At 37.2% G+C, this 26,509-nt stretch overlaps 1 protein-coding gene across 6 annotated transcripts in view; it reads left to right on the forward strand.

Moving 5' to 3' along the window:
- HIPK3 (homeodomain interacting protein kinase 3) overlaps nt 1-19,544 on the forward strand; it is a 94,436-nt gene extending 74,892 nt beyond the window's left edge. For 3 of the 6 annotated variants that reach the window (XM_032356373.1, XM_032356375.1, XM_032356376.1), the window contains exons 4-17: nt 685-804; nt 1,521-1,607; nt 2,130-2,314; nt 3,517-3,676; nt 4,049-4,172; nt 9,217-9,338; nt 9,597-9,724; nt 9,815-9,976; nt 10,128-10,190; nt 10,483-10,779; nt 11,075-11,215; nt 14,104-14,339; nt 14,636-14,763; nt 15,621-19,544. In XM_032356373.1, the coding sequence (XP_032212264.1) occupies nt 685-804; nt 1,521-1,607; nt 2,130-2,314; nt 3,517-3,676; nt 4,049-4,172; nt 9,217-9,338; nt 9,597-9,724; nt 9,815-9,976; nt 10,128-10,190; nt 10,483-10,779; nt 11,075-11,215; nt 14,104-14,339; nt 14,636-14,763; nt 15,621-16,097 (2,430 nt within the window). In that variant the 3' untranslated portion in view covers nt 16,098-19,544. The remainder of the gene's footprint in view (nt 1-684; nt 805-1,520; nt 1,608-2,129; nt 2,315-3,516; nt 3,677-4,048; nt 4,173-9,216; nt 9,339-9,596; nt 9,725-9,814; nt 9,977-10,127; nt 10,191-10,482; nt 10,780-11,074; nt 11,216-14,103; nt 14,340-14,635; nt 14,764-15,620) is intronic. The other 3 variants (XM_032356374.1, XM_032356377.1, XM_032356379.1) reach the window with 3 other exon arrangements.
- The last annotated feature ends 6,965 nt before the right edge of the window (nt 19,545-26,509 follow it).

The following is a 26,509-nucleotide window of genomic DNA, read 5'->3' on the forward strand; positions in this document are numbered from 1 at the left end:
GGATTAGCAGATTTCAGGGAAAATTCAGTTTAGGATATGTTCCCTTTGAGGTGCCTCAGGTCCAGCCAGGTGGAGAGTTTCAGTAAGCAGTTGGCTTACAGCTCCAGGGCTAGAGATAAATATTTAAATATGGATTTAGGGATAAAACTATGGGCACTTGGGGCTTATAGAGGGAAAGAGGACAGATACAACTTCTTACCTTACTGATGAAGCCCTCTGCCTGCTAATTCAGTTTTACCTCTTGTCATTTTTCACTGAGTGAACCTTTGTGCTTCCAGGATCCAAGTGTGTGGGTATTTTCTCCTGATTTTGCATATTTATTCATATTACGACCTTAGCATAAATCATAGTCAGGTCCCCCACTCCCCTTCCAGGGCTAAAGAACTCTTAACTTGTAGTTTTAGACTCAACTTGAGCATCACCTCTTCTGGAGCTTTATGTGACTACAATTATTTTAGGTGCCCCTTTTCTGTCTTTCCATAAGCACGTATTTATTATGGTACTTACAACCCTGTATTACAATTGTTTACTTGTATGCTCCACACTAGAATTTCTTGAGGGCATAGACTACACCATTTAATTCTTGACCTAACTCTAGCTTAGTGTCTGATAGAGAATAGGTGTTCAGTTAATATCTATTACATGTAAAGAATAAATTCTTAGGTTTTATAAACTCTTTTCCAGATCCGATATATTTCTCAGACTCAAGGTTTACCGGGAGAACAGTTGTTAAATGTGGGCACGAAATCCACAAGATTTTTTTGCAGAGAAACAGATATTTCTCATTCTGGTTGGAGATTAAAGGTAATTCATTTTTAAAAATTTTAGAAAAACATTTTTTCTAAGATGCCTCATGTGGATAATATCCCTCATGCCTATTTTTCTTTTATTGTATTTCTAATTCTGAATTTTCATTTTTGACCCCTCCCCACTTTTTAATTGGGGGGGAGAAAAAGCCTTCCCCGAATAATGTAGCTCATTCTCTAACCTGGCAAAAAAATTATTAACTCATCTTAAATGGTTTTTTAAATTTTATGTGTGTAATTACTTTTATGTTGTGTGTTTCATCTTCTCTACCCAGTTTCCCATTATTAAGCTTTATAAGGACCAAATTTCACCATTTACTCCATAACCCAAGTACTTAATTTATTCCTAGCTCTTTGGGAGATTAGTAAAACCTCAGAGATTAACTTTCTAACCAGTTACTTTTTCATATATATATATATATATATATATATATATATATGAAAAAGTAACTGGTTAGAAAGTTAATCTCTATATACTATATATATATACTATATATATATATATAGTATATATATATGTTTTTTTTAACCTGAACCAAGCTCTTCTCATTTTGGGGGGTACTTTTTAAAAAGTATGTTTTTGGTAGTTACTCTTTTGAAATTCCTTGCCTAAGACTATTCAGTGTATTAGACTAAATGTGCTAGAACTAAAAAATAAAGAATTTACAAATGATGGGTAATATATTATTTTTCCTCTTTGACATGTCCAATAAGACACTAGAAGAGCATGAGGCAGAGACAGGAATGAAGTCTAAAGAAGCCAGAAAGTACATATTCAACAGCCTGGATGATATAGTGCATGTGAGTACCATAGCCATGTTTGTTAGTCTTCTCTGCCTACGGTGATGGACTTGAACTCCAAGGATGCCACCACACGTTAATCATCATCTAAAGGACTGCAGAGTGCTTGCTGTATTTAAGGTTTTCAAACAAAATTGATTGTAATGTTTCAGCCTCTTGGGAACTAAATTGCATTTATCTTCATCAAATATTTAATTTATACCATCCTGTGCTTTAGTAAAAGGTATTTTTTCAAGAGGGAAAATCCTAGCTGTACCATTTCTCTTTCTTATATTTTGTTAGAAGTGGAAATTCGTTAAAAAAATTTTTCCCTTGCTTTGAATGCTGTTTGGTACCTTGAAACATTTTGCAGATTTGTTAAAACTCAAGTACTCATTTTTGTTTTGAAATAATTGTAGTTCTCTGTTCTTTCCTGTGTTGTGGTATATTTTTTTAAACTGTGAGTCTTTAACATATACTGCCTTCTGTGGCTTGTCTATTTATTTATTTATTGGCTGATGACTTGACATTTTGATCTTATAGGTGAACACAGTGATGGATTTGGAAGGAAGTGATCTTTTGGCTGAGAAAGCTGATAGAAGAGAATTTGTTAGTCTATTGAAGAAAATGTTGCTGATTGATGCAGATTTAAGAATTACTCCAGCTGAGACTTTGAACCATCCTTTTGTTAATATGAAACATCTTCTAGATTTCCCTCATAGCAACCAGTATGTCACTTTAAAATCTTTTAAAATGATCTGGAGAAATAACTAAGTCTGTAGAAAATTAGTGTGTTAGAGGATGATTCAGTATATTTATTAAATGAAAGTAAATGGAGTCAAAAGAGGTTAAGCTAACTTGGCTAAATTCACATGGACTGGTAAGTGGCAGCTAGTACTAGAACATAAATCCGAGCTGCATTCCAGTGTTCTTTTTCCAAAATATCATACTGAAATGACTGAAGGTCTTTGTTTTTATGTGACATTCTTACCTTAATAACCAAGTATGTGTATATAATAAAAGGAAGTGTTAACAGTTTTCACCCCCTTACGTGTCCTGCAAACTCAGTCTTTATTTTCCTTTCACACCATTTGCTTTCCCTGCCCACACCTTCTCCTCTGTGTTGTGGAAGGAAGGGGGCGTTTTTATTGGAGATATATACTCAAGTTGAGAAGGTCTTATCAGAGTTACCTTAGACAAATTTTTTTTCTAATTTTTAATTTTTTATTAACATGTATTATTAGCCCCAGGGGTACAGGTCTGTGAATTGCCAGGTTTACCCACTTCACAGCACTCATCATAGCACATACTGTCCCCAATGACCACAACCCAAACCTTAAGCAAATCTTAGGAATTCTTTGAACCCCACGCCTTTTAATATTTTATAAAATATTTTTAATATATTTATATAACTTAATATTAATTAATGACTGATGTTAGTATTTTTAGATGACTGAATAAAGAAGGTATAGGGACAAACTAGTATTCATTATTATGGATAACCCTTAAAATTGGTATTTTTATAAAGCCCAACTACTTTCCCCATCCCTGTCCCCAAAAAGTTAAAAATACCTAATGGTTTTCATATATAAGACTTTGAAAATAACATGATAACCATATACTTTGTACCAGTAGTTTAGGAATGTAGAGCTCTAGAAATTTAGGAAAAATAATTTTGGGCAGGGGTCATAAAACTAGATTGTGCTAGTTAAAAAATGCTTAGTATTGCTTTGATGTCTTAGAAAATACTGCAGATATAAGGTATACTTCCACTTGCTTTAAAATTCAATCTTGTGTAGGTTTTTCTGGTAGAAATTTCTGGTAGAATTTTTTTCCTTTGGAAACTTTAAATTTTAAACTACTCTAAACATTTAAAATAATACTACAATTACCTTTCTTTCTTTCTTTCTTTCTTTTTTTTTTTTTGCAGTGTAAAGTCCTGTTTTCATATTATGGATATTTGTAAGTCCCACCCAAATTCAAGTGACACAAATAATCACAATAAAACTTCACTTTTAAGACCAGTTGCTTCAGGCAGTACTGCTAATCTGACAGCAAATTTTACTAAAATTGGCACATTAAGAAATCAGGTAAGAACTTAGAGTATTTAATAATTTATACTCCTTTTTTTATGATTGCTTATTTTGCTTTTGAGGTATATGGAAGTCTTACGTCAGCTGTTAGAAGTCACATGCTGGTGAAGGTCTCACTGTGGTTATTTTGTGAAATCTTGAATATTTCAGGGACTAAAGCTCATTTATTTTATCACCTTTCACTCTGTCAGTATCCCCTACTTACCTTTCTATGCAGCAGCTCTACAAATTGAATAAAACCAGTTTCTGGGTCCATTTTTATCAATAGAAGTATGATTTTAAGAAGTGTATTCGAATTGCATTTGTAAAGCATGCATGTAGCAGTTAGAAGACTGCTCTGGATAATGCTGCCTGTGCTCATCCTTTCAGGCATTAACCACGTCTGCTCATTCAGTGGTGCACCATGGAATTCCTCTGCAGGCCGGGACTGCTCATTTTGGTTGTGGTGATGCCTTTCAGCAGACCCTGATTATCTGTCCCCCAGCTATTCAAGGTACTCTTTGATTTAAATTAGACTTTAAACTTAACTTTTAAACAAACTTAGGCACCTAGTAATTAAATATGTTGCATATATTTATATAATAGTGTGCTACATTTGAATTTAATTTAAGCTGATCGGTAGCCTTTAGACCAGTGACACTCCTCTCTTGACTGGGGCTCCACTGTAATCATCACTAACAAAATGGGTCATATGATAATTATATTTCCTGTAGTGTCTAGCACAATGAAATACCTTAGTAGAAATTAACAAGTTTGGAAAGCTGTGGGATTGTCTTTAGTTGTTATCACAGCTCCAGATGTTTAGGTAAGTACCTTTTATTTGTCTGTTCTTATGAGACATTAAAGTGACTGAGAAGTCAGTTCTTTAAATTTTGGTCAAAGAAATTCTTTTTCTTTTTCTTTTTTTTTTTAATTTTAAATTTTTTAAATTTAAATTCAGTTAATTAACATGTAATGTATTATTTGTTTCAGGGGTACAGGTGTGTGAATCATCAGTCTTAGATCATTCTTAGCACTCACCATAGCACACACCCTCCCCAGTGTCCATCACCCAGCCACCCCATCCTTCTCCCCACTCCCTGCAACCCTCAGTTTGTTTCCTGAGATTAAGAGTCTCTTATGGTTTGTCTCCCTCTCTTGTTTTGTCTTGTTTCATTTTTTTTCTGCTCTTCCCCTGTGATCCTCTGCCTTTTTTCTTAAATTCTGCATATCTGTGAGATCCTGTGATAACTGTCTTTCTCTGAGGACTTACTTCACTTAGCATTGTACCCTCTAGTTCCATCCATGTTGTTGCAAATGGCATGATTTCATTTTTTTGGATGGCTGGTCAAAGGAATTTTATCCCAAAATTTTAGAGTCTTGTTTTTTGCCCATAACTTAGGATTAAAAAGAGATTGATTTTTGACTCAATTAGATTATGTCCCTTACTTAGATAAAAAGGAAATTAAAACTTCAAGTGATATGAGTGGCAGAATCCTTTGAAGAGCCATAAATTCTCAAACCATGGAACTTGTTAGTGGTTCTTAAAAGACAGTAGCAGCCAGTGTTATGGCTGGAATAACCAGATAAAACATGACTTATAGGTCATTTCCTAGCATTTTGTCTTTGCTAGGCTTTAACCTCTAGTTCTGTCTTAAAGCAAGAGGTTAACTCCGGATGAGGCCCTAAGTGACTCTTGGAAGTGCAGTGGGAATACTACATAGTGTTGGGGAAAGCGGTCGGTGCTCAATCAGGATGCCTGAGATATTGTCCTGTTCTCTGCCGTTTGCGGTGTCATTCTAGATGAATCTGTTAACCTGTTTTCAGCCCTAGTCAAAGGAAATGGGCTGAATAGATAGTATCTTGGTGAGTTCTAACTCTAGTATTTCTGTATTGTGTGGGTTATTTGAAAGTTTTATTTGATTTAAGGATTTGAGCAATGTTTCTAAAGTTCTAATATGTCCTACAGTGCCTTAAGCACTGAGGTATGTTGACTTGATTAGCTGGAAATAAGAGATGTGAAAACATGGTCACTCTGTAGCTGTTTTTGTTCTGCTTTATTTTCATCTTTTATATATAATTGGATGTTCATACAAGGTTTCAAGAGAAAGATTTGTAGCACTAAAGATAAAAAACAACCGCTTAGATGGTTGATTTTTAAGATGAAATTGTGGGCCAGGGTGGTCTGTAAGTACCTGTGATAGTAACCCATGGCTGGGAGTAATAAAAACACCCACATCATCATGATGTCAGCACTCTTAAAGATGCTGTTGTGTTTATTTCTTTGTTTTTTGTTAGTTGTTAATTATAAAAATTTCAAACCTATAAAAAAGTTCAAAAAGAGTAACATAATGCCTTCTGCCCTAGATTCAACAAATGTTAACATTTTGCCATATCTGCTCTGTCTACCTGTCTAAACATACATATATTGTTTGATAGTGATAGGCATTTTACTTCTAAATACTTGAGCATGCAAGACTGATGTATGCTTCTTTGTTTTTTAATCAGTTATCATGTAAGTGGGGTCTTGACAGATGCATTTTCACTTAGATGAGTTTTTACTCTGTACTAATAAATAGATTCTTAAGTTCTTTTTTGTTGAAGTAGGCTCTGTGCTCAGTGTGGAGCCCAGTGGAGCTTGAACTTATCTTGAGATCAAGAGCTGAGCTGAGACCAAGATTTGGATACTTAACCAATGAAGCCACCCAGGCACCCCAGTTTCTTTTCTAATAATTTCCCCCTGTTTACCAAACAGTCAATTTGAGTCAACTTGAGGGTCACTCACTTGCAGTGTGGATTAGCTCATCAAGATTCAGAATAGCAGTTCTTTTTTCAGAGCCTACCTTCTGTTTGTAGCAAAAATTTAAAAGGCTTATGAGACACATTTCTAAACATAGTCAAACATCATTCTTCAAACATTCAGTGAGGCATCAGAGAAATCTTTTCTCTTTGAATGTGCCTTATAGTTGATAAAAGATTAGTAACTTTTCTATACATTATACATATGCCAACAGCTATATGATTGATTCATAATGAGGGTAGCAAGGAAAAGGAGATACCAGCAGACTCATTAACTTTTTAAATGTCAAGAACAATATTTGCGAACTATAATTAGCAGTTAAGACAAAGGAAAATGCTTGTTAGCTTGTGTAACAGGTACATTGTAGCAGGACATGAGGGTTTTGTAAATATGTTGGCTCATCATTTCTTGTCTTAGTATAGTGTCTAGCTTTCCCTCTAATCTGCTTTAGGATCCCTGTAGAAAATCCCAATATTGGTCTTCTTACTGCTTTCACTCATAATATGCTCCCAGTCCATTTTGAAGAAACATCTTACTTTATTTTTTTATTTTTAAGGATTTTATTTATTTATTTGGCAGAGAGGTAGAGAGCACAAGTAGGCAGAGCAGCAAACAGAGGGAGAGGGAGAAGCAGGCTCTCTGCTGATGCAGGGCTGGATCTCAGGATCCTGGGATCATGATCCTAGGATCATGACCTGAGCTGAAAGCAGATGCTTAATGACTGAGCCACCCAGGTGCTCCTGAAGAAACATTTTAAATAGTTATTGGGCAGCTGTTGGGGAGCAGTTATGGAACCATTATAGTTTGTATTTTAAGTAAATTTTGTGTCCCACTTTCCATTTTTTACTTGGAGGGTACAGTGTATAGGTTCATCATGCCTTTCATATATTCCCCCTGCTATACATATAACATGTAGATATAGCTATATTTGTACCTTTTTAAGGTTAAGAAAGATTTAGGCAAGCTCTTATTTAACAAATTTGAGTGTACATTAAACATGTATTTAACATTATTTGGGCAGTCTGAAGAGCTAGTTATTCATCTCCTCTGGTTGAAAGCTGCTGTTTTAGAATCAAATACATTTCAACAAAATTCTCCTGTTGTACTAGAACAGTCTTTAAGCTTTTGTGCCTACTGTGCAGGTATTAAAGCAGATCTAATCAAACAAAGATGAAGTTTCAGCTAACCTAATAACTATATAGAAAATTGGGATCTTAACCACATTGAAGTTAATAAAATAAGTTAGACCTCATGAGGAGAGAAGATAACAGAATTCTTCTCATTATAAGGCATCAATTATGAGGATAATTTAAGGGCAGCTTGATTTTTGTTGGGATTTGAGAATTCGCTCTGTCCTTTTATCCTTGTCCAAGTGAATTCTGCTTTTTTCTCTGATAAGATTATCTATTGCCGCCATATATCTACACTGCCTGGGTACGCTTATATTTTATTTCTTGGAGAATTTGCTGATCAAGACATGCTTTTTGGAAGAGTGAGGTCAGTTTAAAAAAAATAATCTGTAGATCTTTGTTAAACTTACTTCTAGCTTTTTAGGTGGAGCTTAGTGGGTAGAACACCCTGGTGGTAGGAGAAAAGCCTCTGTGAAGAAAAATAAACACAACCAAATTCACATTCTCTTTAGGATTAACACTTATAATGTACTTGTGCAATAAAATTACAGGGTTATTTTTCAGTAGTAAAATAAAACAGTTGTAGTATTTTTCTCTTACGACTGATCAGAAACATGTAAGATCACATTTATGCAAAAACTACTGATACTGAAATAATCTGGCAGCCCATGTTGAAAGTCATTGCTCAGGAGACTGGAACTGTAAATTAGTGAATTTATTCTCATAACTGAGCTTTCTGAGCTTGGAGAGTGTCGTCCCTAAAATCTTGAGTCATTTGAGTTGGTACTATTTCATTGTCTCAAAGTTTAATATGAGACAGTATTTGCAAGGTACTTTTGCAATATATGACATAGAAGTATTAACAGGATTAACATGACTGGCAGTCCTGCTTTCTAATTTTCCTAGTGGGTGAGCAAAGTGGAACATATTTGTCTTGGAGTTCAGTAGCTTTCTCCTAGGAATACTAGTACAGTAAGCCACATTGGTCAAAACTCAGCTGTATTATCATATTAGGCATGAAAGATTATTTTTGCTTTTTCTTTGGAGATTGAAATGAGTGTGTCACCCCTGAATTTTCTTGACTCAGGTAAACCATCATAGTCATTGAAATGTGAAGTTAAGATGTATTTAACCTCCTTTGATGCCAAAAGTGTAAGATCCTGTTAGAGTTCTTAAAGAAGAGAATTCTAAGCATAGCTGAGTTTGTATGAGAAGATATGTACATTACCTGCTAGAAGATCAGTATGTTGGGCTGGACTCACCTTTCCATGTCCTTTATCATAGTGGCAAAACTATTTAAAAAGGAAATAAAGCTAGAATAGCAAACTTTAAAAGGAATGGGAGGTTTCAAGAAAAATAAATGATTGGATTTGGTGGTGTGCATTTTAAAGCAGTAGAAGGAGAAGCTTTATATCAATTTTTGGAATGATGTACCATTATGTAGGTAGAAGGAACCTCACTTTCCTAATAGATTGCTTTGTTAATGCTATGAACATTTTATGTCAGAGATGGTTTTAAAATCCTAATCAGAATTTTAGAAATTCTTTGAATTTAAAAGAGTTTTGTAAATGAACTCAGAGAAATAGTTTTTGATTTAAGAACTGTGTTTTCTTTTTTCTTTGTCATAGGTATTCCTGCAACACACGGTAAACCTACTAGTTATTCACTAAGAGTAGATAACACAGTTCCCCTTGTAACTCAGGCCCCAGCTGTACAGCCACTACAGATCCGACCCGGAGTTCTCTCTCAGGTTGGTAATAATTTATTATTTTTGCACATGTACTGTCGTCCTTATTCTCAAGTAAGGCACTGATCTACTTGTAATATACCAGCCTGTGCTGCTGAGAAATAGTGAAAGTGATCTGGATGGGAATTCTGTCTTCTGTAGTTATTGGCTTTGACTTTTACATAATTATTAATGATTGTTACTGTAATGTATTTTTGATTTTAAGATGGAGTATTGATGAATTACTTGTAACTCACAGGCTTTTCTTTGCTTCTGGTTTAGCAGACCTGGTCTGGCCGAACGCAGCAGATGCTCGTACCTGCCTGGCAGCAGGTCACACCCATGGCTCCTGCAACTACTGCGTTAACCTCTGAGGGGGTGGCTGGTTCCCAAAGGCTCGGAGACTGGGGGTAAGTTAAAAACGAAAATACTTGTTTGTGAAGTTTGCAAAATACATCTTGCTCTAGAAGGGATTCAGTTTTTCTAAACTTTCTCCCTAGGAAAATGATTTCACACAGTAATCATTATAGCTCAGTGATGCCACAACCTCTTCTAACCAATCAGATAACTCTATCAGCCCCGCAGCCAATTAGTGTGGGCATCGCGCATGTTGTGTGGCCTCAGCCTGCCACTGCGAAGAAAAACAAGCTGTGCCACAACAGGTCAGTGTCCGTAGTTTAACTTTCCTCTGCATTTTGAAAATTAGTCTTTAAATTTTGCATGTACACTAAAGGGTCACTCTGTTTTATTCAAAATGACCTCTTTGATAGCTTTGTTACAAACACTAAGCCAGCTCCCTTCTCAATTTCTCAGAGGTATTTTGGTAAAACTAATGGAATGGGAGCCAGGAAGAGAGGAAATAAATGCTTTCAGTTGGTAAGATTGTCTTTATTGCCCTTTTGATTTATTATCTACGTATTATTTTAGACAATTTTAGACACTCAGATACCTCATTTACCAAGAAATGACCATTTTAATGTATGTAACTGCAATCTACAGTGATAGTTCTAGAGATAATATATTTATAAAATGATCTCTATGTTAGTATGTTATATACATGATCTTGAACACATGAAGCTTCACATTGTTCATTTTAACAAAATGTCTTAGAAAAATGTCATGTGTATATTTTGATTATAGGAATGACACATTATTCCTTTGTTTGCAGGAGTAATTCGTTGCAGAATACGATTGTCCCACATTCAACATTTATTTCTCCAAAGATCGTAAATGGGAAGGATGTCGAAGAAGTACGTTGTATAGAAACACAGGACAATCGTAACTCAGAAGCAGAGGCGAGAGACTGTTGTGAAACATCTGTCCGGCAGGACTCTGATTCATCAGTTTCCGACAAACAGCGGCAAACCATCATCATTGCTGACTCCCCAAGCCCAGCAGTGAGTGTGATCACTATTAGCAGTGACACTGATGAGGAGGAGCCAGCCCAGAGACACTCACTCAGAGAGTAAGTGCCCAAAGCAGTTCGTAGTGTTGGTGCCACATCCTTACGTAGTGATGGCGCCCTCTGGTGTGCTGAAAAACACCTTTCTGGGACTTACCTCTGGTCTGTCAATGTCCTTTGGAGTAAACATCCTGAATAGTAATTAACATGATTATTATAGTATTTCTCCTCTATTAGTAAACTGTAGGTTTTTGTCCACATAGGGCATGCTGAACTGTTTCATATCCTTAATTAAATAATGGAAATTTGGGCTACTTCTCATTTTTGAACCATGGTTTTCCCATCCCTCTTTTGCTAGATGTAAAGATAGTCTGGATTGTGAAGCTTGCCAGAGCACTTTGAATATCGATCGGATGTGTTCATTAAGTAGTCCTGACAGTACTCTGAGCACCAGCTCCTCAGGGCAGTCCAGCCCATCCCCTTGCAAGAGACCGAACAGGTAAGGGAATCTGTGGTGGCATACCGTGAATACTGGGTCTGCTGAAAATCCTGTAATTTCTTTTGTTGTTTATGCATATAAGTGCCTGTCAGTTTACCACAGTGGCTTCTCTCGTGAATATAATTTTTTAACGAGATCACTTTTTAGAAACTTGAGTTTTTTGTTTGGTTGTGGTTTTTTTGTTTGTTTATTTGATACATATTATAGAGAGACAGCACAGCAGGGAGAGTGGCAGACAGAGGAAGTGGTAGAAGCAAGCTCCCTACCGAGCAGAGAGCCTGATGCAGAACTTGATTCCAGGACCCTGGGATCATGACCTGAGCCCAAGGCAGATGTGTAACGGACTGAGCCACCCAGGCACCCCTAGAAACTTGGGTTTTAAGTAATGCTTTTCTTTTATTGTGGTAGAACACATCTAAATGAAAAATTGAGCTTCTAATAAATGAGTTTTAAAGAATCATTTGTTTTTGAAAGTGTAGAAAAAGCCATGTCCTCAAGTTCTCCATGGACTACAATTATTACTTCAATTTGGAATAAGAATATACAGCAAAATAAATATTTTGGGAAAATAAAAGGAATTTGTGCATAATAAAGTAATAACCCACTGTCAGTAAGATATCCAATATGATTTTTTTCTCTCATTGGTGATTGATCTGCATGGTTTTACTTTCCTTTCCTACTCTTTTTTTGGCCAGGGACATGCATTGCCGCTAAAGTAGTGAGCTTTTCCTCATCAGCGTGCTGTCCCAGCACATGAAGAGATAAACCATAAAGATCTCAGTAAAATACATTTGATTTCAACTTTTAGAAATTCTTTTTTTAGTGGAAACAAAATTTGAAAAATTCTTAAGTCTTAATTTTATACATTTGTTTTCTCTATTTTTCTTAGTTGGGAAATACAGTATTGAATATTTTGGAAGATGTAAAGACGTTTTAACACATCTTTTTGTGAACTGCTTATAAAATGGTTTGGCAGTTGACATATATATACATTTCTGTAAATATGTATATCTATATAAAAATATATTATGTAAATGTACAAATAAATATAACTAAAAGTATATATATAGAGGCGCCTGGGTGGTTCAGTGGGTTAAGCCTCTGCCTTCGGCTCAGGTCATGGTCTCAGGGTCCTGGGATCGTGCCCTACATCGGGCTCTCTGCTCAGCAGGGAGCCTGTTTCCTCCTCTCTCTCTGCCTGCCTCTCTGCCTACTTGTGATCTCTGTCTGTCAAATAAATAAATAAATAATCTTTTTAAAAATATTTTTTTAAAAGTACGTATATAAAAAGAGATTCTTCAAATTGTTAAGTATGAAATGAATGATTAAAATAGACCATCACTAAGTCAGTCAGAGAAAAACAATTATCATATGATCTCACTGGTGTGAGGAATTTGAAAAACAAGACAGTGGATCATAGGGGAAGAGAGGGAAAAAGTGAAACAAGATTTTTTTTTAAAAAAAGATTTTATTTATTTATTTGAGAGAGAGTGAGAGAAAGCATGAGCGAGGAGAAGGTCAGAGGGAGAAGCAGACTCCCTGTGGAGCTGGGAGCCCAATGTGGGACTCGATCCTAGGACTCCAGGATCATGACCTGAGCCGAAGGCAGTCGTCCAACCAACTGAGCCACCCAGGCGTACCAAAAATGAAACAAGATTAAACCAGAGAGGGAGACAAACCATAAGAGACTCTTAATCTCAGGAAACAAACTGAGGATTCTTGGAGTGGGAGGGTTGGGGTGACTGGGTGATGGACATTGGGGAGGGTATGAGCTGTGGTAAACGTTGAGAATTATGTAAGACTGATGAATCATGGACCTGTACCCCTGAAATAAATGATACAGTATATGTTAATTTAAAAAAAAGAGAGAGACCATCACTGCTCTCTCCAAGAGGGGAGAGATTTTCATGGCCTGAGGGAGGCAGGAAAAGAAGGGAATAGGGGCCTCTGGCTAGGCCTTTAGAGAGATGGGGAAGACCTTTCAGATCATGGTTTAGTTAAAAAAACCCCAATTACCACTAAAGATAATGAATCCTGACATTGAAGTTTAATTTCATGTCACATGAAATTGATAGTAGGTCACATGATTATGTTTTTATATTTCGTTTAATTATCCAGAATAGTGGATCTTTTGTAGGGTTTTTTGTTTTTGTTTTTGTTTTTGTTTTTTTTAAGATTTTACTTATTCATTTGACAGAGACAGGGAGGCAACACAAGCAGGGGGAGTGACAGGGGGAGAAGCAGGCTTCCCGCTGAGAAGGGATCCCAACATGGGGCTTGATCACAGTATCCTGGGATCTTGACCTGAGCCAAAGGCAGATGCCCGATGACCGAGCCACCCAGGCGCCCCTCTTTTATAGTGTCTTGATAAGATTTTCTGTAGTTTATAATGTGGAATTTTTTTTTTAAGATTTTATTTATTTATTTGACAGAGAGAGAGATCACAAGTAGGTAGAGAGGCAGGCAGAGAGAGAGGGGGAAGCAGGCTCCCCACCGAGCAGAGAGCCCGAAGCGGACTTCGATCCCAGGACCCTGAGATCATGACCTGAGCCGAAGGCAGAGGCTTAACCCACTGAGCCACCCAGGCACCCTATAAAGTGGAATTTTATAAACCACTACTAAGAATGAAATGGGAAGGGAAAGGAGAGAAAATAAAGTCCCAAAATGTTGTACCTAAACAGAATAGAAGATTAGGGTTAACTGTCTGAATAGAGAAGTAAAGTGAAAGTCTAGAAAGTCTATGAAGAAAAGGTTATTGGACAAGGAAGAATTTATAATTAGATACGAAATAACTGAATGAAATTCCCATTAATTTACTAGAGCCTGGATAGTACTTAACTTTAGATGTAATGTTGAAAAACATTACTCATAAAAATACTCTCTTGTAGCATGTCAGATGAAGAACAGGAAAGTGGTTGTGATACTGTGGATGGCTCTCCAACGTCAGACTCTTCGGGACATGACAGTCCCTTTGCAGAGAGTAGCTTTGTGGAAGACACTCATCAGAACACGGAGCTCGTGACCTCGGCCAACACAGAGACCAAACCAGCTGTTTGTACTGTTGTGGTGCCACCAATGGGACTAGAGAATGGATTAAATGCCGATGACCATATGGCAAACACAGGTAAACTGAGTCTGCCCTATTTCCCTTATTAGCCCTTCAAAAAGTCTTAATTTGGGAACCTTGGAGAATAACATTGCCAGAAGTCACCTCTCAATTTCCAACTTGACCTGCCAAATCTATCACAGAAAGGAAATCTTTCCTAATATTATTTGGTGCTGTGAACCATGAGATGCTTTTTCTCTTTATGTAATTTTAAAGTTTGTCAAATCAGTACTGTATAAAATATCTAAAAAACTTTCTGATCTTTACACGAGAAGGGGAAAGCATCAACTGTCTACTGTTTTGTTCGTTGCCAGATTCTATATGCCAGCCATTAATAAAAGGCCGATCCGCTCCTGGGAGATTAAACCAGCCTTCCACGGTGGGTAATCGTCAGCAGAAACTGACATCAGCATTCCAGCAGCAGCATTTGAATTTCAGTCAGGTATGTTCCATGAAGTCACAAGAGTCTTTGGGATTCAAAATTAGTGGTGTTTCATTTGGAAGCAGTGTTTCATTTTGGAGGAGAAAAGATTCTGACACTGTACGCAGTCTTGAGAAATGTTTCCCTTTTCATCTCACGTACTAAGGAGAATTCGGTCTCATGCAGATTATCCATAGAACCTGAATTCTTCAAAAAGATTAGGCTTTTAGATTCTCTCAAATAATTTTTTAGTATGTCTCTTGTCTTAGTGTCCTCCACTCAGAATGCACACTACTGGATCGATGGCTGCATTTGTTGTGTCAGTCATGGTAATAGTCACACCTTACTGAGTCCTTTCCATCTGGTCAGTGTTGTACCCGGCAATTGTGATTAACTTTGGGAAAGAAAAGAGAATAGATGTTGGAGTCAGACCTGTGTTCAGATCCTGGCTTTACCAGGTACTATGCACATTACCTTGGCCAGATCTCTTCAACAAATCTGGACCACAGTTAGTGGGAATAATTGCTATGTTGTAGGGTTGTTTTGAAATTAAATAATGTCACCTTAGATAGGTTGTTAAGCTTTCCATAAAATAAGTGCTCCACAAATGGTAGTGATTGGTAGTGATGGGGGATGGTGATACCAGTAGCATTGGTAGTGGCAATGTTATATTATTATAGTACATAGTAGTAAATATTACATGTTTAATATTAATATGTACAAAACTGGTATTTTACTCTGTGTTAAGTAGAAGTGGAGATCTGAGAGAAGAGCTGTGGTTGGTCAGTCACAGAGTGTATCATAATTTCCCTTTTTTCCTTCTTTTTAACTTATAAAATATGTATTCAGTCTTTTTTTTTGTCTGTGTTTTTGGATAGGTTCAGCACTTTGGATCTGGGCATCAAGAGTGGAATGGAAACTTCGGACATCGAAGACAGCAAGCTTATATACCTAACAGTGTGACCAGTAATCCATTCACTCTTTCTCATGGAAGTCCCAATCACACAGCTGTGCATGCCCATCTGGCTGGAAATGCACACCTTGGAGGACAGCCTACTCTACTTCCATACCCATCATCAGCTGCCCTCAGTAGTGCTGCACCAGTGGCCCACCTCTTAGCCTCTCCATGTACCTCAAGACCTATGTTACAGCATCCAACTTACAATATCTCTCATCCCAGTGGCATAGTTCACCAAGTCCCAGTGGGCATAAATCCCCGTCTGTTACCATCCCCAACCATTCATCAGACTCCGTACAAACCAATCTTCCCACCACATTCTTACATTGCAGCATCACCTGCATATACTGGATTTCCATTGAGTCCAACAAAACTCAGCCAGTATCCATATATGTGAAAACTCAAAAAGAGTATATTGAGGAAGCTCAATGATATAAACATTTGATTAAAAATAAAAACATGGTATTTAATAAATATTAGCCATGGCACAAGAAAATTATTTTTGAATCATGTAGACTTGGGTGCAATTTAAACAACTTTGAGCTTTAAAAAAAAACTCACTTTTAATGTGTTTTGCACATTTGGTATAACTTGTCTTTGGTCATGTATCTTCTTATGTAGTAACTCTAGACAGGTGACTTATGGGAGCAGAAGTCCAGTTTTGCTCCTGCTATTTTTTATAAAATTGCCTTCTAACTAGTGCAAGACACATCCACATTTGGGAAGCCATTCTGTGTACAGACTTAGAGCAACAGATGCACATATGTCAGAATTACAGCATACAAGTGAATTGTATTATCTGTGTCTTAGTGTATAAATGTTGGGTCACTTACCTAAGAAATTGAGCTATTGTTCTTTACATTTGCATGTGTCTTTGCATGGGCAAAACATTGCCTAGACTTTGCTCTTAAATGTTGTTCTAATAATCTCAGCTGCATTGTAAACCGTTCCCACACATAGTGCCTTAAATATTTGAGGTTGTTAATGTTATTACCTATATATAAATGTTGAGGACTGCAGCACTTAAAATTCAGATCTACTCTTTAGTTTTCTTTTGATAGAGTAATGTTCATTTTTGGTTTTGTGTGGTATGATTTCAGGTTGTTAGCTGTTTTTTCCTTACTAAGAGGGCAGCATGTTTGCTATAGCTGAATTCTGCTGTCTGATTTTTCAGAATGATCTAGCTTCAAGAAAAGCAAGCAGTTAGTAGTGCTTAAGAAAAATTGATTCAGTATCTAATGGATAGTTGATATCTGTCACAACACAGCATTTTATATACTGTTAAGTGAAACTGCAATACAATCTAAGTTTATTTTGGGCGTGTTTGCTATATAATTGGATTTAATAAAATGTTTAGAGGTGCAGTAGGCATGACTTTGAGTAGATAATGAAAGAAAATGCAAAATGCTCATTGATTCATGATGTGGTTTCATCTTAGCTTGGGCAAACCATGCAGTATTTAATAAATAGTAGCAGAATATTTACTATTGAAGCTTGAAAAGATGTGAGTTCTTTGTGTGCAATTTTTCATTTATGCATGTGAGAGGATTTTTTTTTTTTAAGTATTTTTTACATTGTAGTACTTGTTTTGCTTGTTGGTGGTGTTTGCTTATTTAATACATTCCGTCAGGGACAGAAATTACATGCTTTTTCTTTCCTAGGAAGTGTGTCTTGGGTTTTTCCCTTATTTTCTTTTTTTTCTTTTTTGGTGGTGGTGGTTATGTTTAAATGAAGTTGCTTTTACAGCACCAAAGACTTAATCATCCATTTCCTATATAAAAGGTAGCTACTTTTTTGCATAGACCTCAAGTATATTGTAGTGTAGAGGTGGAATTTAAGGAAAGGTATTAAACAGGCTGTGTTTTAGCTTATGGGCAAGTAATAAATTGTATCATTTATCTTGAATGTATCATAGATAAGCTGCTATATAACGATTGCCACTTCAGATAGCTGTGAAATTAGGTGATTAACTAGTTGTTATTTAGCCTTCTAATTTCTGTATAAGTCTAATTACATGAAATAGAAGTTGGGGTTTTGATTTTTTACTTTGCTTTTCTGTTTGGAGTGTCATTGTAACTACTGTATTGTAAATGATGGAAAATAATTGCATATGTTATTTTGGGGTGTGTTATTTGCATCAGTATTTTATCTCTATTAATGTTTGTGCTCATCACTGCATATAAAAAACTTGGATGTATCAATGTAACTTAATTTTTTATTTTCATACTGGCATTGTAGACACTTGAGAAAGCTGTATCTTGCAGGCTTGACTTAACTTTTTTTCCTTTAAAATCTGGAATATAATCTTACAGCATTTACTGGAATAAACAGTACAAAGCATTTGAGTGTAAAACTCCTCAAATGTTTTGGATTTACAGCATTTCTTTGATAAATGAATTGCATACCACTAGTACAGTCTAATACAGCGTTGACAATAAGCTAATAGTGGATAAACTTTTCTTTACTCCATTAACACAAGCAGTGTTTTATTTAATAATCATCAATGGAATAAATGTGCCTGACATTGATTTTAAAAATTACAGTATTAGATCATAAAATTAAAACCAGCAGTACATTTTTAGTCACACTGAAAATGAAGGACTTAATTTTCCCCACAAGTTTCAGTGTTTTTAGTAATCAATTCTATGCATTTTATATAAATAAAAATATATATATACATATATATTACACAGAAAAAAGAGTAGCCTAAGATTAATTTAAAAGATTATTTACAGATGGCAAATTTATGGAGTCACTATTTAAGTAAACTTGCTGCCCTCCACAGCTTATTAATTTTATTTATATGGTCCGGCAGATCACTGGTATCTGCTCACTTCTTGGAACAGAATCAATGCTGGCCACGGATGTTTCAGAAACACCAAGTGCAAAGGATCGATTTCTGTTTGTACAACAGGTACAAAACTGGCGCAGTTTTACTTTCATCCAGGGCTGTATTTACTACCCTGAAATGTCGTATTTTCTGTATTTCACTTCCAAGACTCAGATGGTCTCATTAAATGGACAGTAAATGTTTTTGTAATAGTGAAGTGTGATAGAGTCATACCCTGGTTGAGTACACTGCTCTTAACCGATTCTAATCATGGGCTTTTTAATGTTTTAAAAATTAAAAATGTCAAAATTCTGCTAACTTCTAAATTCAACATACCAACAAGAGAATTTGGATTTATACCTTTAACTCTTTAAAACCATTTTACCGGTTTTCTTTGGTTTTACTGCTTTCTTAAATAAAACACTGCATGACTTCCAAGTTGCATATTTGCATAATATTTTAATTTGCAATTTTTTTTTAACCAAATACCCTGATATTTACTTTTCTTTTCTTTCAGGGTGTTTAAATATGTTAGTATAGTAGAAAAGCCTTTTCACTTTTTCAAATCTCTACTACTAATTTTAATCTTGGTTTGTGTTATGTAAAAGTTAAATCATACACTGCAAGGTGTAGGAAGATTTGTTTTAATGAACCCAATGATATAGATTTGATTACTAAGTTTGAACTGTTAACTGTTTAACAATTTTAGACTTGTGGCTTTCTTTCTTTGGTTTGTTTTTGCTTTTACTTCCATGCTACACTAGTTTGCCATGTAGCAATTGCACTGTGCAATATTACAATAAGGACTGGGAAAATTTTTATGGATGTAATGTCTATTACGGTTTGCGCTAGTATTTCTCTCTAGTTCTCAGTGATTTAAATGTGACCAAGCCTTCTGTACTTTGTCACAAAAAGCGGGTTTTCCAGGTGACTATTTTGGTGAGTGTCAAAATAAGAATTTATGGTGTATTACTGTCGATTCACTTTGAATTAAAATATATATATTGCAGCAAACAGCTTGTTGCCTTTTTTTCCACCCAGGACTGCTTACAGGGGAGGGAAGAGAAGAGGCAGTGACACTTAGTAGCTAACTTACATCAGTCATCTAATTTAATTCTCAGAACCACTTGTGAGGTAGGTATTATTTTCACCATTATGTAAATAAATGAAGAAATAGTTTCAAAATATTTAGGTAAGGTGTCCAGAGTCCCAAGGCTGAGTGGTGAATCTCATCTCTGAACAAGGCTGCCTAATCATAACTAATCTACTTTCCACCAGTTCTTTTTGTTTTTGTTTTAAAGATTAATTATTTGAGGGACATTATCTGCAGGAGCAGGGGGAGGGGGCAGAGGGAGAGAGAATGTCCAGCAGACTCCTTGCTGAGCATGGAGCCTGATGTGGAGCTTGATCTCATGACCGGGAGATTGTGACCTGAATCTTAACTGACGCCCCCCCCTCCCAGGCCCCACCACTAGTTCTTTTTAAACTGAGACCTGAGGCAGTGCGCCAGAGGTCCTGCACCTACCAGGTAACCACAGCCTATTTCCTCTGAATATTGTTTCCTTGAATATTCTTTGAGGTGAATATTTCTGTTTAATATGGTTGAATGAAGAGTAGGGAATTCACACGTATTTTTAAGATGTAAAACATGAGACTTAAAGGGATGCCTGGGTGGTGCAGTCGGTTAAGTGTCCGACTCTTGATTTCAGCTCAGATCATGATCTCAGGGTCATGAGGTCGAGCCCTGTGTTGGGCTCTGTGCTGGGCATGGAACCTGCTTAAGGTTCTCTCTTTCTCTCCTGCCCCTACCCCTCCTTGCTCACTCGTGCTCCGTCTCTCTCTAGAAAAACAAGCATGAGACTACAGGAGAATGTTGTTGTAGTAGGCCAATTTAACTTACATCCTCAAATAAAATCTCATACTTCAAGGATTGGACTTACTAAGAATTTTTTAATTTGTTTTTTTTTTTTTTTTAAGATTTTATTTGTTATTTCTGTAGAGCGGGGAGCCTGATTTGGGGCTCTATCCCAGGACCCTGGGATCATGCTCTGAGCCAAAGGCAGATGCTTAACCAACTAAGCCACCCAGATGCCCCAAGGATTGCACTTTAGAGGAACATTAGTAGGAGAGTTTTTGGGGGGGAACATTCTACCAGAACAGTGAGAATACATAATCTCTTGGCAAACTTTTAATTGAAGTATAACAGGCACTTTTGTGTCTGGTTTCTCTTGTTCGACATCTTTTCTGTAAGATGCATCCATACTGTGCTTAGCAGTGACTCATTTATTCCCATTGCTGTATAGTGTTCTTTTGTGTGCTTATATAATAATTTGTTGGATGGTGTTTTTGATCATACTTTTTGGAGATCATGGGTATGTATTTCCTTAGGATATATATGCAGCGATGGAGCTGGGTCATAGGCTGTACGTACGTTCCACATTATTAGATTCTAAAATAATATTCCAAAGTGGTTAAATTCAGTTTACCCTCAATAGCAGTAAAATGAGAGTTCCAGTTACTTTATGTCCTCACACATTATATTTTTTTCTTTCATTTTAGTCATTCTTGTGGGTGTGAGTTATTCAAAGTAATGCGAAGTTTTCCATTTAGCCCAAAGCACTGGTCCTACATATAGATGAGATCCAGATTTTGCAATTTACTGGAAAGTAGAGTAAATTGGCTTCTTGAGAAAATAAGTTTCTCTACTATCTGAAAGTAGGGCGTTCCTATGACACCTTCTGTAAGCCAAAATGGTGTAAAGAAGCAATTACCATTAATTTTAATGGAAGAACTTTTGAGCTTTCCTAGACCCAAAAAATAAGCTCTCTTAGGTTATTCCAATCCCTTAGGATGGAGATAAAAGTACAGATGTTTATAAACACAGTTCAAAGCTCTGGCTGATTGTGGCGCTGGGCTACTGAGCCTAGTTCCCCAGGAGGGAGCTTGGTGGGACCAATCTCTAAGCTCTGGCGGGTGCTGCCTCTCTAATGGCTTTCTGCAAACAGACGCTGCTGAAGGCTGTTTTCGTTTTTGCCTCTTCCAAAAAACCGAAATCCTCTTTTGGCTATCAAAAACAGGTGCTGATACCAGTCTTTCTTAAAAGGGAAGAAGTGCCATAATCTAAATAGCCATTTTAAATGGAAGAAGAGATATTTTTAAAAAAATGTCTTTTAAGATGAAAAAGCCTTTGAGCAACATGTATAAACCATTCAGTCAGTACTTAGCACAGTGCTGGGCACACAGTAGGTCTCATGAGTCATTCAGTAACACGAAGCATTTATTATGTTTCAAGCATTATATACTAGGCATATATCAGTGGACAAAACAGGAGGTTTTCTAGCTTTTACTTATCTTCCTATTAGCGGGAGGGAACAATTTAAAGCGAGTAAGTCCACTTAGGGTAAGTGGGATACGTGGGATATACTGATTAAGTGACCGGGCAGGGCAGGTCAGGGAATGCCTCAGTGAGAAGATGAGGCTTGGGTTGCGACAAGGAGATGCTAGCCAGCTATGAAGAGAAAGAGTATCTGGGGGAAAGAACAGCAAGTACAGTAGGGCTAAATCAGGAATGAGTTTTCATATGGGCAAACCAGAAAAGTGGCTTGTGACACTGGAGAAAAAACCGTGCAAGTGGGAGCCAAAGCTAGAGGATTGAACTAGAGGCGTGACCATGCAGCCCTCCGCCAAACAAAGGAGTCTAGATTTAATGCCAGATGTTATGGGATGCCTTGGGAGGACTTTAAGCAGGCAGGCAGGGCCAGAAGGGAACCTGGAAGACCAGATAGGACGAGGTTGTTGAAATAGCTCAGATGAGAGATGACAGATACCAATCCTTTGTCAAGACGTTTGTATTATGAACATTTTCTCCCTGGTTGTGACTTGCCCTTTCAATTCTTCACAGGGTGTTTGGAAGAGCAAAGGCTTCGAATTTTGATAGAGTCCAGTTTCTCAGTATATTCCTTTATGGCTTGTGCATTTAATTTTTTTTTTTTTTTAAACAATTTATTTATTTATATGACAGACAGAGATCACAAGTAGGCAGAGAGGCAGGCAGAGAGAGAGAGAGAGAGAGAGAGGGAAGCAGGCTTCCTGCGGAGCAGGGAGCCCGATGCGGGGCTCGATCCCAGGACCCTGAGATCATGACCCGAGCCAAAGGCAGCAGCCCAACCACTGAGCCACCCAGGCGCCCCTATGGCTTGTGCTTTTGTGTCCTAAGAAATTTTGCCTATCTCATAGATGCAAAGACTTTTCTTCTTTTTTCTTTGCCAGAAGTTTCATGGTTTTAAGTTCTACTAGGTCTGTGACTCATGTCATGCTAAATTTTTTGTCAGTTTTTTTCATTTCATGGCATTATTTTACCTTACAAGAACCCATGTATTTCTCTAATTAGAAGTATGGTCATTTGAAATAGAAAAAAATGTTAATATTTCTTATTTTTTCATTCATAAGAATAATACATTATTACATTGTACTTGGGAAATGCAGAAAAACAGATTTTGAAAACTCATCAAAATATGAGTGTTCAGAGGGTTAAAATAATATAAGCAATTTTAGATCCTGATCCTTCCAGCTTGTAACACGAGCATCTTGCACATTTTACGACTTCAGAAACATTTCAAATGCCAAAATGTGAAATTTAGAGGTGATCGACTGTATTCTAATCATTGCTTATTTCCTCAGTGACCATGGAGAAGCCAAAGAATTTACTTATTTTTCTTACATCAGATTTTCATACTATTTTAAGCCAGTTCTTTAAGAAAATATAAACAGGAACAAAAGAGGAAGCCCTCAATCCGGATTCACTAGTGAACATTTGGCATGCTGGCTTCATCTCTATTTACATATAATTTTTAAATGGAACCATTTGTGGATAATCATGGCCCCTAAATACTTAGATGGCGTCTGAAGAATGACCTTCTTCAACTAACCACAAAACTTCATAATACCCAGCAAAATTAATGATTTTATAGCATCCATTCCATAATCAAATTTGCCCAGTTGTTTCAACATCTTTTAGAGCTCTTCCCTTCTCCCCTCAACTCCATGAACCCCATCAAGGTTTATCCATTACATTTGGTTATGACATGTATCTTTGACTACTTTTAATTCAGAGCAGTCTTCTATTTTTATGACATTTTTGAAGAATTTAGGCTAGAATGTCCTACATTCTGAGTTTGTTTCTACACGTTAACTCGTTCCTCTCTATATTTTCCATAAAGTACAAGTTGGGTCTGATGGCTTGATTAGTTTCAATGTTTGTTCATTGAGTTATTTGTTCATTGCAAGAATGATAGAAGAGGTGTCCTCATTGCATCATGTCAAGAAGCACATAATTTCATGTCGTCCATTATCAGTAATGACACTGGGATCAAGAGGTTGGTAGCAAATCTCTCCTGTTGTCCCCTTTGGGGTGGTGCTGAGGTAGTATCAGTAATGAGTTACTCCAGTGGCTTTAGCATCCCTTAATGTCTGTTGTCTGAACCAGTTATTACATTGGGGGTTGCAAATGCTGACTTTCAATTCTGTCATTACTTGTACATTCATTACCTGGCATCACCCATCATTCTATGAAGAAAGATTTTCTGGCTTTCTCCTTAAGCGAGCTTGCACCCCTCCGCCCATCATTATGGATTCATGGATTTTGCTTTATTCAGTAAGTTAATTTTAATTTACTGAATCCTTTTGACTCAGTTCAATGTTTCCTTGTTCTCTGGCCCAATAAGGTGTCTTAGGCTCACCTGGTATTTTCCTGGCTTTGGATCTGGAATTGGTCATTTCTCCAAAGAGCCCAGGTTTCAAAGGATCTAGTTTGAATAATGTCTATGTCCTACACATAGGTAATTCCCTTGTCTTTTGGAGTGCTGTCCCTGCATGGTGCCATGTGTGTTGCTGACCAAGAGTAGTTCCTCCTCTTTGCTCACCTTTCATCCTGTCTCCCCGTCACTCAAGCTCAATTCTGACTATATTCTCTTTGGGGACAGGTATTGCTTGCCAGCAGCTGCTGCCCACCGCTGTTAACTATCTTGTGACTTGCTGATCTTGACTTCCTGTTGGCCTTGTGCATTGATTGCAGGTGAGAATTTGAAGCCAGAATGAATGAGGAGAAGAATGAGTGACAATGCAGAGGGCGTGCATGTAAGGAGGATTCATCTAATAAATGCTGTGTTTATAGCTGTTTCGCCAATGGCTAGTACTTGTGCCAGTGAATGTGCAATAAATATGGACCCTGGGGTTGGAGGACATTATTCAATAAGTCTTAGTAATATTTGCGTTGTGTTCACCATGCTGATTGACTTGAACGAAGCTATGAGGTGATGGGAGCAGGGATTTTGCTGCCCCAACACACCAGAGTCCCTGTCCTTGCCTTTGTCACTTTGATCACATTTCCTGTAATTTCTTGTCTGCTTTTCCCACCAACTAAACTCTGAATGCAAAAACCATTTTTATCTTGTATACTCAGTATCTTTGGCACTTACTATGTGCCGGGCCCAAGTAAGCACTAGAACATTTGCAAAATAAATGAATGAAATCAACAAATATTTGCTGGATAGAATTTAGAAGGCTCACATGTTATCATCTGCCTGGGTACTAATTAGGTGGTATGGTTTTGAGCAAGTTTGGGCTTCAGTCTATTCGCTGATAAATTGAAAGAGTTTTGGGGTGCAGACTCAGTTAGCAAGGGCAGACGACCTAACTCTGTGAATTAGAGCAGGGACTGTGGCACAGTGGAGAGCCAAGCCCTGTATAAAGGGAGGGGGACATGCGTGCAGGATCGTGGACCCAATGTGTACCAACTTCTAGGTGTTGAGAAAATGGATGTCGGTGAAATACTGGCAACTAATTAAAAGTTAAAATTTTTTTTCATTTAAAATTCAAGTTGTCTGCAGGCTGAGTTAGTTTGTGGGTAACCAGTCTGCTGCAATAGTTATTCTTTGAGTTTCCTTTCTGTTTTGACATTTAATAATTCTGTGCCTTTACAGTGTTGCTTCATTGTGATATGGCCAGCAGGGGGAGAAAGTGTTCTCTAATTTTTTTCTCTCAAGTTTGGTCCTATAACTTTATTGAAGGTAGCAAAATAGAAATTGGGGCAGAGTAGGCTTTGTCCCACAAACACCGACAGTAAAACATGAGCAGTTTCTAACTTTTGTAGATACATTTTGAAAAAGTGAGAGAGGATTCCAAGCCTCAGCAAATCTGTAGAATACTTAAATGGGTTGGTTTATCATGGAATCAAAGGAAGACATCGTTTCATCCTTCCATGCCTCTGCTGCCATATAGACCTGCCCTGTAGTCCAGCAACATGGGGATCCTTTCATCTCCAGCGAAGGAAAGCGGATTTAGGAGGATTTGGCACCAGAAGGGGAGGGAGATGGCCATCTTCCTCCCAGTAACCCCTTCTGGTGCCAAGATTTTTTGTTTATTTTAATTTTTTTTATTTTGCAGAAGAAAGAAAACACTTAGTGAGGCTCTATAATTTTACTTCTGATAACACAGAAAGAAGCAGTGCTGAAATGCAAGGCCCCTCCTGACTCTGATTGTGGAACTTCTACCTCAGCGCCTTCTCTAAACCCAGTGCTGACAAGTGTTTGACAACAGCCTGAGGGAAGAGGTGGGAGATGAGGGCTGCACGTATATGGGCCTACGTAAGTTTGTTATAAATTTAATTAATAAGAGTGTAGCACACAGCAGCGTGTGGGGGGCTCACTCGGTTAAGTGTCCAACTGTTGATTTTGGCTCACGTCGTGATCTCAGGCTCATGACATGGACCGCTGTGTTGGGCTCCAGCGTTCAGCAGGGAGTCAGCTTCCCTCCCTCTCCCTCTACTCCTCTCCCCTTTCTCTCTAAAATAAATAAATAAACCTTTTTTTTTTTTTAATGTGGCACACAAATGATAGTAAAATATACAATACTCTTAGGATTATTTCCATATATCCAATTTATTCTCACGATGCATTCATTGAGTTTTGCCAAACTCTTGT

This window comes from Mustela erminea, chromosome 9 (genome assembly GCF_009829155.1).
Source record: "Mustela erminea isolate mMusErm1 chromosome 9, mMusErm1.Pri, whole genome shotgun sequence".
Classification (NCBI taxonomy): Eukaryota; Metazoa; Chordata; class Mammalia; order Carnivora; family Mustelidae; genus Mustela; species Mustela erminea.